General features: G+C 44.4%; 3 protein-coding genes and 1 non-coding gene across 8 annotated transcripts in view; 1 reads left to right on the top strand and 3 right to left on the bottom strand.

Moving 5' to 3' along the window:
• mbnl3 (muscleblind-like splicing regulator 3) overlaps positions 1 to 1,228 on the bottom strand; it is a 70,522-nt gene extending 69,294 nt beyond the window's left edge. Inside the window, exon 1 of one of the 5 annotated variants that reach the window (XM_045226561.1) lies at positions 279 to 1,228. The gene's annotated coding sequence lies outside the window, so the exon portion shown is untranslated. The remainder of the gene's footprint in view (positions 1 to 278) is intronic. The other 4 variants (XM_045226550.1, XM_045226524.1, XM_045226553.1 and 1 more) reach the window with 4 other exon arrangements.
• A 329-nt stretch (positions 1,229 to 1,557) lies between these two features.
• On the bottom strand, positions 1,558 to 4,912 carry LOC121533599 (heparan-sulfate 6-O-sulfotransferase 2). Its single transcript, XM_041839689.2, has 2 exons — positions 3,942 to 4,912; positions 1,558 to 3,318 (listed from the first exon to the last, which is right to left on the bottom strand). The coding sequence occupies exons 1-2, from the start codon at positions 4,514 to 4,516 to the stop codon at positions 2,463 to 2,465; spliced, it is 1,431 nt and encodes a 476-aa protein (XP_041695623.1). The 5' UTR covers positions 4,517 to 4,912; the 3' UTR covers positions 1,558 to 2,462.
• A 274-nt stretch (positions 4,913 to 5,186) lies between these two features.
• trnaf-gaa lies at positions 5,187 to 5,259 on the top strand. The gene has a single exon. It is a non-coding gene; the product is annotated as a tRNA-Phe (tRNA).
• A 961-nt stretch (positions 5,260 to 6,220) lies between these two features.
• gpc4 (glypican 4) overlaps positions 6,221 to 10,706 on the bottom strand; it is a 56,821-nt gene continuing 52,335 nt past the window's right edge. Inside the window, exon 9 of the mRNA XM_041842969.2 lies at positions 6,221 to 9,429. Within this exon, the coding sequence (XP_041698903.2) occupies positions 9,206 to 9,429 (224 nt within the window). The 3' untranslated portion in view covers positions 6,221 to 9,205. The remainder of the gene's footprint in view (positions 9,430 to 10,706) is intronic.

Raw genomic sequence — 10,706 nt, 5'->3', positions numbered from 1 at the left:
TAAGAATTGTCAGACGTCAAATGTTATGACATCATCACTCTGTATTCTATGCGTAACCTCGCCTACTGACTGTACATGCTATTGTAAACTACCCAACAACAGGCAGACAGTTTATTCAAATGTTGGCTATCCATGTGATACATATTTACTAACTTCGAATAGATGTGTTGTGACAAGGTTGTTACAAGTTTATTTACACGCACCTACATACGCAATCAATAAGGCAAAACGCCAGGTGAAAGTATACTGCGACAGCAGTCAAGCATTAGTGTTCTTACCTGTGCACGCTCGGTAGGTCTGATAAATAGCCTAATCCTGTCTTCAACACGTTGTCTTCTTACTTATTACAGCATGCGAAATGAATTTTAATGTCACGATAAGCTAACTATTTGACCAATTCTGAATACGCCATACTTGGAGCGAAGGTTAATAGTGATGAAAAAATAAAATCACTTACATTTATGATAACAGTTTAAAAAACGATACGTCGTGCATTTATCCCAAAAAAATAATGCGGGGAAACAAAACGATGAAGCGGCGTGAAGTGAAATGTCGCAACTTGGTAGCTGGCTAAATAAAAAGCAGAGACAAGCTAGACCAGAGGAGGGCGAGGTAAAAATCGAGGGAGGGCTGAAGGGAGGAGTTCAAGAGAAAAGTGTTGTTTGGTATTACGCATTGCCTCCATTTTAGGGGAATCCTATTAGACTTTGTTTTCCGCGGTAAGAGGGCGGTAACTGGATGGGTCACTTCAGGTACAGTCCTTTTGTCTCTACCCTTTACATTTTGGTAAACCTACTTTAGCGTATGTCATGGCCACAACCTCAGGTATACAGCTTCATGTCCTAAATGGTATTACAGGGTAGCCACCGTCTTAACAGCCTCTATTCTAGATCACAATATTCTTTCATTTATGATAATGACTCAACTGTAAAAAAATGTGCCAGACACAACTAAGGATAAGCCTACTTGTAAATCTAGTACCTATGTATGGTGCTGGTAGAGGAGCACTGTGGATCATTGTTGTGGTGTTATTGTAGCATGTGCAACATTAAAATTACTATCCAGTCACTCCTATGCACAATCATAAATTAATAAATCCAAAATATAATTTACACAGACAGGGATTAACATTTAGACTAGACCAGATTCACAGGAAACTATAGAGATTACATTTTCAGGGGAGAGTTGTGGTGACACGGATTTGGCACCACCTGCTGGAGCAACAGACAGAGGGGAACGAAGGGACAGCACTGGATTATGATGACGGTCCAATCGTGACCTGGCTGGCAACTACACATTAATAATATAATAATAATATGCCATTTAGCAGACGCTTTTATCCAAAGCGACTTACAGTCATGCGTGCATACATTTTTGTGTATGGGTGGTCCCGGGGACTACCTTGACGTTACAAGCGCCGTGCTCTACCAGCTGAGCTACAGAGGACCACACATTTGTACCAACCAGAGACAGGTGTGTGGGCTACATGTGTAGTAAGGATGTGGACATACCAACACACTCTAAATGGTGTATCAGTTACAAGACATGACACCAGTGAATTATTTTTCTTTTATATACAAAAGTGGAGACAAGGATAGGACAAGAAGAAGTGAGTAATGCAGAGGTGTGCTACTGATTGAGGTAATTATAAAAAATCTCATTTAGTGAGATTTTTTTTTAGCACATCACTTCGTCTTTCTCAGTCATTTGTGAGCTGCATGTCATCTGACAAATCATTCAACAGCTTTACCTACATAATTGATGACAAAACAATATGAATACAAAAATCTCAATGAAAAAGCATAGCTTATTCTCTTTGAAACAAAACCCAGTACAAATATTAGCTTATACATCAATATCAAAATGACTATCGGGGAAACAATGTTTTAACCTGGTATTTAACCAACAGTTCTGCATGAGAACCATAAGGTTTCCTCAGAAGGCTTCTGGGATTGAGAGGGGCATGGTATTGGTAGTGTCCCTGTCCCAAATGGCACCCTATTCTCTAAATAGTGCACAGATTTTGACCGGGGTTCCAGTCAAAAGTAGTGCACTATATTAGGGAATAGGGTGCCAATTGGGATGAGCCCGGGATTTTCTCTAAGAAATGTCATGACCACAGTGTGGGTTAGGGAAGTACACAAAAACAAATTACATTCAAGGAAAATAAGCACGTTTTGCTAAATGGAAAACTGGCCATGGACTAAAGGTTGGGATGCAAGCTAAAGGGAGCTGTGCGCTGTTAGTGTTGAGGTTTGAGAATGTGTACGTCCTATATCTCCTTGTTCCTGAAGTCTGCATTTGTTCACTACTACCCACATATAGCATTGGATTGGTGTAGGCATGGTCAAAAAGACATTTTTCTAATACCAGTCATTTCCTTTCAAATCCATAAAGGGACGTGAAGAAGAAGTCTCAGTCAGTCAACCCTTCCCTCTTTCTCCAGCTTGGTCCTCTCACTACTACCGCCACTGTTCCACATTATCCATGTAGTCCTCCATGGTGCTGTTCTGCTCCAGACCCCACCAGTCTGGCAGCTGCACCTCAGCCTCTACAGCCTCGCCACCTCCCCTCTCCTGATGCTTCCTTTCTGGGGAGGGTGGTCGTAGGTGGGTGGTGATTGCCTCCCCAGCCTGGGTCTCTGTCCACTGGGGCTTGTCGCTGGGCCACTCGGCCACCGGCCTCCCCAGCCTCCCTCTGAGCCTCCTCCTCTCCTGCTGCCTCCTCTCTCTGGCCTGTTTCCGCTCCTGCTGCCGGGACACCTGGAAGCGCTGGAGGAACAGGTCGCGGGCGTACTCGTACAGCTCCTCATCCCATTGGTTCAGCTGGTGGATCCGGAGCTGTGTCTCAGGCACGACCTCTACGCTGGCCGCCCGTGTGCCATTGAGCTGGGTGAAGGGGGCGATGAACGCCAGGCGGAAGGTCCTCTCAAACAGGTACTGGGTTTTCCTCTGGTACTCTGTCAGGCCGAAGAAGGCCATGCCCCGCAGGTTCCGCTTGGCGCTTTCTAATAACACAGCCCAGCGCTCATCCTCACTCATGACCGAGACGTTGTAGCAGCCCACTAGGCTGAGGTCTGCCAGCATGCGGACCTGCCGGTTGTTGGCCAGGTTGTAGGGGCAGTCCATGAAGTCCTGCAGGGAGCAGCCGGACCAGTCATCCCCGGGGTAGCAGCTGGGCAGCTCGGCAAGCGTGGGGGCGCGCCCGTCACACACATGCAGGGAGGCCTTCCAGGTGGCACCGCGCTGCACGTGCCACCACTCGCTCAGGTAGCGCCACACCGGGTCACGCAGGATGGTGATGTAGTAGTAGTTCCGGCTGAGGAACAGCAGACAGTAAGACAGAATAGAGAGAACAGACAGACAGAACAGAGAGACAGACAGACAGAATAGAGAGACAGACAGACAGAATAGAGAGACAGACAGACAGAATAGAGAGACAGACAGAACAGAGAGACAGATCCCTAGGTCAGTTCATTTGTTTTGAATTCAGCACCTCTGTTATATAACTGTAATAATAACCAATGCAATGGTCTCAATTAGTCTAAGTCACAAATGGCACCCTATTCCCTATAAAGTGACCTATTTTTGAACAGGGCCTCTGATCAAAACCAGTGCACTATAAACGGGAATAGGGGGTAATTTGGGACGCATCCTCAATATGCTCCAGTCTTCCAAGTTCTCACCCCTCTCTCTGCAGGTCATGATGAACAGAGAGAGTCACAATGGAGATAGTCACAATGGAGGTGCTTGCTATTGACCCGGCCTAACCAGACCAGAAATCCCCTTTCAACCCTACAGAAGCATGGATGCATTTGTCTCTGAATGATCATACATAATAAAATATGAGATGTGCATTCAATTTAGGGACAAGATACTGAACAAACTGAAATTGTTGTCCACAATTCATTTCAAATCAATTTCTCTGAGTGACACTCTTACCTGGGAACTGTAGGCTTCTTGGGGGGCTCGCGCGTGTTCATGTGGGACGGCACGCAGTTGGTCAGCTCGGTCCAGTCCGCGTGAAGACCGCAGCTCCAGCCAGTGGAAAACCGGGAGAAAAGCCAACTTTCCCTTTTACCTGGCCGGTAACAGGTGCATTTCTTTTGGCCAGCATGACACTCACAAGGCCTCTCGAGTTTAATATTACGCACTAAATGTCGACCAAACGTTGTGCCCCCTGTTTTCTGGATGTGTAGAAAAACAATAACATCATCTCCCTGGATATTGAAGTCTACGAGTCGACTGAGGTCTGCAGAAGTGAAATTGAAGCGGGGAACAAAACGGGCTACGGCACAGTCCTCAGCGACGTACGGGTCCTGTCCACTGAGGCCAATGTCGTTTCCCTTACCCTGGGACCCGATGGCATTGCTGCCCGAGTTGGAGGCCAATGATCCTAGGTGCAACAGCTGGCAATAGGAGCTAGGACAAACGTACTGAAGCACAATAACGCCAAAGAGCAAGATTATCACCAGGGCAATCAAGAGCCGGTGGTGGATGGTGGACTTTTCATCCATCTTCCCGAGAGAAACCAAACCGCATTACTCAAGCAGTCTGCCCCACTGGGCCCCTGCCTCGGCTGGGGGAAAACACTGTTTTCTAGCTATATTGCTTTCACTTCGTTAACTAAACAAAAACAATGGCCAGCTATGGCTGGCTAGCGGAACCGGTAGCCTGGCTAACGTTAGCTAGCCACACCACATTCGCATACAAACAGAGAGCGCTTTTGATGTTTCACGAAATAATTGTGTTACATACGTGATAACATTTACCTCTCACAGAACGTGATAACATTTACCTCTCACATAAGTCTGCTTGTATGTCCCGAAAAGCGTTAAGGATGTTGTGTTTTCCACCAACAATTAGGTGTTTAGAGCCACCTTCCATCATCATGTTCCCTATCCCTAACCTTTCCTCCCATAATCCCCTGCGTTGGCTGGGGTTCGTGAATGACGTCACTTGCATACATGGGCGGAGGTTCTCTGATGTGAGCCAATCAATGAATGACTGTATATATTGGCCAATCCATAAAGATGTATCTGTACCATGCTGCCCAGATTTGATATTATGATTTCATGACTTTGTAGATGCATACAACACCAGCATGTCATACAGTTGCCAGAACTGTACTTAGGAATTATCTTGACTCCCGAGTACAAAAACCGTTCCCGTCGTCATCGAAGTACCGCCGAAATAGCTCAGTTGGGAGAGCGTTGGACTGAAGATGTAAAGGTCCCTGGTTCGAGCCCGGGTTTCGGCAGGGTAATATCTTTTGACTGAATTTGGAGGCTGCAGTACTCGGATACCATTGGGTTATTCAATGTGCAATGGGTTAAAAAGCAAATACTCAGATAAACTGTTTAATAGTCAGTCTTCCCTTTTTCTATGCAATGTAGGCCTACAGGTGTCGGCAGGTTACAGTAGGCACCATAGCTTCACCGTGGTCCTCTGTAGCTCAATTGGTAGAGCATGGCGCTTGTAACGCCAGGGTAGTGGGTTCGATCCCCGGGACCACCCATACGTAATAATGTATGCACACGTGACTGTAAATCGCTTTGGATAAAAGCGTCTGCTAAATGGCATATTATTTACCCCTTTGTGAAGGAGTAGACAGGACCTGTAGTCTCTAAACACAGAAAGGCATGTGCATGATTGAATACTCATAAAAAGTCTAATGGGTTTAATTTGAGTCCTACAGACAAACCATACACTGTGTACAAAACATTAAGAACACCTGCTATTTCCATGATATAGAATGACCAGGTGAAATCTATGATCCCTTATTGATGCCACTTGTTCAGGTTAAAGGATTAAGCCTCGAGACAAATGAGACGTGTATGTGTGCCAGTCAGAGGGTGAATGGGCAAGACAAAATATTTGTGCCTTTGAACAGGGTATGGTAGTAGGTGCACCGGTTTGTGTCAAGACTTGCAACGCTGCTGGGTTTTTCATGCTCAAGTTTCCCTTGTGTATCAAGAATGGTCCACCACCCAAAGGACATCTTGCAAACTTGACACAACTGTAGAAAGCATTGGAGTCAACATGGGGTGGGACACAATATCAGCATTTTTCAAAGAGCATATGCTTCTTCGTTGCAACGGTTCATTTGTTGAAATGCATATTTTTTAATAACACAGCTCATCTTTAGGGTAAACCTACCTAGTATTTAGAGGACCATCATGTAAATGTCAGTGATTCTGAAAAGAAACCATTCAAGACCATTTAAATATCTGCAGTCTTTATTTCAACAAGACTAGGAACTGTTTAAGACGCCTTTTCTTTTACAATTTAGCATACATCTCATCTTGTTTTTCTCATAACATTTAGGAGATACTTAGAAGTAAAAACATGATGGATTGTTACAGCCTCTTTCAGAGACATCTAAAATGGCTGCTCATTTACATATTTTGTTTTACTATTTTCAGTCTCTCGTAAATGAGTCCCAAATGACACCCTATTCCCTATGTAGTGCACTACTTTTGACCAGGGGCCATAGGGGAATAGGGTGTAATTTGGGACACACCCATACTCTCCTCAGTCCTCATAAAGATGACTCCATGCTGTTCTGGTGGGCCGAAGACAGATGGGGTGTGTCGTCATATATCCATCTATCAGGTTGCGTCTGAAATCACACCCCATTCCCTATATAATGCACTTATTTTGGCCAGGGCCCACAGTGCACTGTGTTGGGAATAGGGTGCCATTTCAGACACCTGAGGTTGTTCCATAGATCATATAAAAGGAGAACCCTTATGGTACTAGAAGCTAGACCAACACACCTGCTGCAGTGCCCTACAGGAATAGCTTCTGCCATGGCCCGCAAGCAGACATTTGCCATCACTGCCCCACAACATTTATTTGCCATTTGAGATTGAAAAAATCATTTGATGACAGAAACCACCTTCCTTTCCCATCATTACACAAACAGCGCAACCCCTTTGCAAATATCTAGATGGTGGTAGCCTACAATGCACAATATAGGGACTGCATTATTAAAAGACTGCCAATTGAGTGTGGAAGAGCAGCATAGATATTTCCTCTTCACAGGCTGCATAGATGTTTTTGCTGTATGACATCACAATGTCCTGTCCCCAATCCCCAAATGTCCTCAGGGATTCCTTCCAAGTCCTGGCGGCCAGCCAGGCGTAATCCTTGGGGGCATTAGGGGTTTAGTGCAGAAATCTGTCCAGCACCAGGGGGACACAAGAGGCACAAAAGGGTCTTGAGCGAACAGCCCTGTCCAGGCATCACCACCATACATCAGCTAATCACCTTAGAAGACTTGACAGACAACTGCAACATGCAAATCATTTTTTTTTCTTTACAGAATTCTAATGTAAAATAGGAAATCTGAAACCAATACAAATACCTTGTTAATTTGTAAAATTATGAATATCTTTTCATCTACACAATATATCAATACATTCTGAATACTGTATTTTTTGATATTTTTGAATGCATGTTTGTAAATGTTTAAAAGAAACATGCAATTAAATAATTTACTGTACAAGAGCAACCAGTGGATAATGTGAAGTGAAACTTTTAGGTGATGTGAATTCAAACATATTGTGCTTGTCAGTCATCCAATTCAACACAAACTCAGGGACACCGGTCTGTCTGGAGAGAGACAAGTAATTTTGCTGACAATGGATACAATTAATTGATTTGAGAAGTCCCAGAAAACATTATTTTCATGATCATGAAGAAGTAGTTACAAGGTTTCATTTTCCATGCGAGACAGAATATATCAAATTTTGTTGCAAACAGTTGAAAATATTGGATGCAAGAAGGGACACGAAGGTCAGACAGATCTAATGAAAGTAGAGGTAAATGTCTGTATGGGGTGCAAACAAGCACCCCAAAACATAATCTGTGCACACAGACCACCAGCTCCTACAACTAGCAGTACAATTCATTGTAGTACCTAATACATATCTTTATACCAAAACATTTGAACACTACCTCCACATAAAACCCTGTGTTCCAATTTTATCATACTCAGTCTCCACATTTCTCTCATCGCCGATTCAATTCACAAAGTCACTCAACTGTGTCTTGGTTTCTCTTTTCTGCTATATCTGAAAGATGTTGGACATACAAGCCACTCCCTGTCAAGATCATCTAATTTTATCATGTCAGACTGACTGTGCAGTCTGCTCGGAACAGACTCACTGCCCCAGGACACCCGTCAGCTCTGCCTTCCATACAGGGAATGCCAGGGAGGGGGAGCCCCTCCTGTCAAGTCTCCAGCATTCCCTTGTAGCCTACATCAACACTTCCCCCATCCATCCAACAAGTTACAGTTAAACACAGCTAGTTTATAATGATTCAAAGAACACATGAGGTATGATCTCAGTGGACTGGTTTAGAGTGTAGTTTGCGATGTGATGGATGCACAGAGAACCCCTCGCCAGCTGGTTCCATCTCCTATCAAACCATCAGCCCTGTAACTTCTCAGTGCTTTCCCGCAGAGCTACCAGTCTCTTGTACTTTCAGCTGTGAGAGCCAGTCTGAAGCTTCAACATGTGACCAAGACATCCATTTCAATGTTCTTTTGTCCACATTCATCCCTGGCCAGCCTAAAGATACAACCACTATAGCAAAAAAAAAAAAAAAAAAGGAACCACGCTCACTCATACACACACACACAAACCAATACAGACTGGCAAACCAGGAACACTGGCAAACCAGGAATACTTGCTACATTGTTCCTTAGTTGTTATCTTGATAAGGGAAATGCATTAGTGAATAGAGCGTATTGTTATAATGAAAAGCTCTCTCAGACATACACAGGCACACACACAATCCCGGGTTCCAATTGAGATAACTCTAAGACCCAAACGCCCAACAAAAACTAAAATGTGAATAATGGGATAAAATGGTAGAACTGAAAACACTGTTGGTGCTGTGGTGGTAGAGAGCCTAGCTTCAAGGGGCCAATCAGTTAATCAGGACAAAATAAAAAAAATAAAAAAGTGGTGAACATTTTAGAAGAAAATCGTATCGCTGTACACTTTATGTCCATTTTTATAAAAACAAACAAAATTAAAAGTGAAGTTATTATAATATTAATAACTCCAGTCTCCCCCCCACCCCCCCACATGATGGCGGGCAGACCGAGGTCCTGAAGGCAGTCTTTTTAAAAGTCTTTGACAGTTTTTCCCCCTTCTCTCAGTCGCCCTCTTCCTTTCCTTCCCTCAGCAGTTTTATCTCCAGTGGGGGGCGAGCAGGGCCAGGACGAGCCCACAGAGTGCCAGAGCCATGCTCCCGTGTGCCACACGGACTCCCCCAGTCGTTTCCTGGTGCACCACCTTAACCACGCGGGGGTTGATGGGGGTGGGCGGGGTGGAGAAGTAGATGTCCCGGTCCGCCTCACAGGACGGAGAGGCACATCCGCTGCCGCTCTCCTCTCCTCCGCTACCGTCCTCATCTGGAACACAGAGAGAGAGAGAGAGAGAGGATGGCAGGAGGCAAAAAGTGAGAGCAGGTTGATGGGGTCATGAACTCAGGACTAGAAACAGCATTCGGGGATGAAAAGTGAACTGATCAAGTCTGTTGTGACATTTTGAATGGTAACACCAAAGGTAGTGGTCCTCTCTAGCTCAGTTGGTAGAGTATGGCGCTTGCAACGCGAAGATAGTGGGTTCGTTTTCCGGGACCACCCAGACATAAATGCTTTATGCGCGCATGACTAAGTGGCTTTGGATAAAAGTGTCTTCTAAATGGCATATAAAGGTTCCTTCTCTCACAGGGAGGCATTAGTCATCCAAGGTTCCTTATCTCACAGGGAGGCATTAGTCATCAAACTGAATACATTCTGGCCTAGATATTCTTCTCATTTATACAGGTGGGGTGTTCACCAACAAAACCATTGCGTGCACACTGCACAACTAAGAGGTAAAAACAGACAGGGTGGGCTTACAATCAAAGGATTATTGACAACTTGTTTAGGCTTAGTCTGCAAATGTTTAATGAAAACATAATTACATTTGCCCAGTAAGCACCAACATAAAGTGTCTTAATAGGGCGTTGGGCCACAACAAACCAGAACAGCTTCAATGCGCCTTGGCATAGATTCTACAAGAGTCTGAAACTCTATTGGAGGGATGCGACACAAGAAATTCCATCATTTGGTGTTTTGTTGATGGTGGTGGAAAACACTCTCTCAGGCACCGCTCCAGAATCTCCCATAAGTGTTCAATTGGGTTGAGATCTGGTGACAGACGGCCATGGCATATGGTTTACATCAGTATATTGATCAGTCTTCGTCACTGAAGCTCCTGCTAAACATGCCCCAACAATCACCCCTCTATCAAAGTCACAGATATCTTCTTCCAGCCATGGTAGCCAAAAATAATGGGCAACTGGGCCTGTCCAGTATTTTTATACATGAACCTAAGCATGATGGGATGTTATTCCACACCTGTATGGAAGCACCTGCTTTCAATATAATTTGTATCCTTCATTTACTCAAGTGTTTCCTTTATTTTGGCAGTTACCTGTAAATTGTTACAGTTGTTGGTTAGCTAGCTTGCAATATTTTTGCCATATTAGCATAGACGTGACAAGAGTCAAAACACGTCAACACAGCTTCTTACTAGCTATCTGACCGTTCAGAAGACAACACACAGCCTTTTACCTCGGAGTAGTGCACGCATTATTGTGGTGACGTTGTCAAGCCACCGTCTATTAAAATGGCGCAAACTT

Source organism: Coregonus clupeaformis, chromosome 2 (assembly GCF_020615455.1).
Source record: "Coregonus clupeaformis isolate EN_2021a chromosome 2, ASM2061545v1, whole genome shotgun sequence".
Classification (NCBI taxonomy): domain Eukaryota; kingdom Metazoa; phylum Chordata; class Actinopteri; order Salmoniformes; family Salmonidae; genus Coregonus; species Coregonus clupeaformis.
The sequence above is the reverse complement of the archived record's forward strand: the minus strand, read 5'-3'. Positions and strand labels throughout refer to the sequence as shown.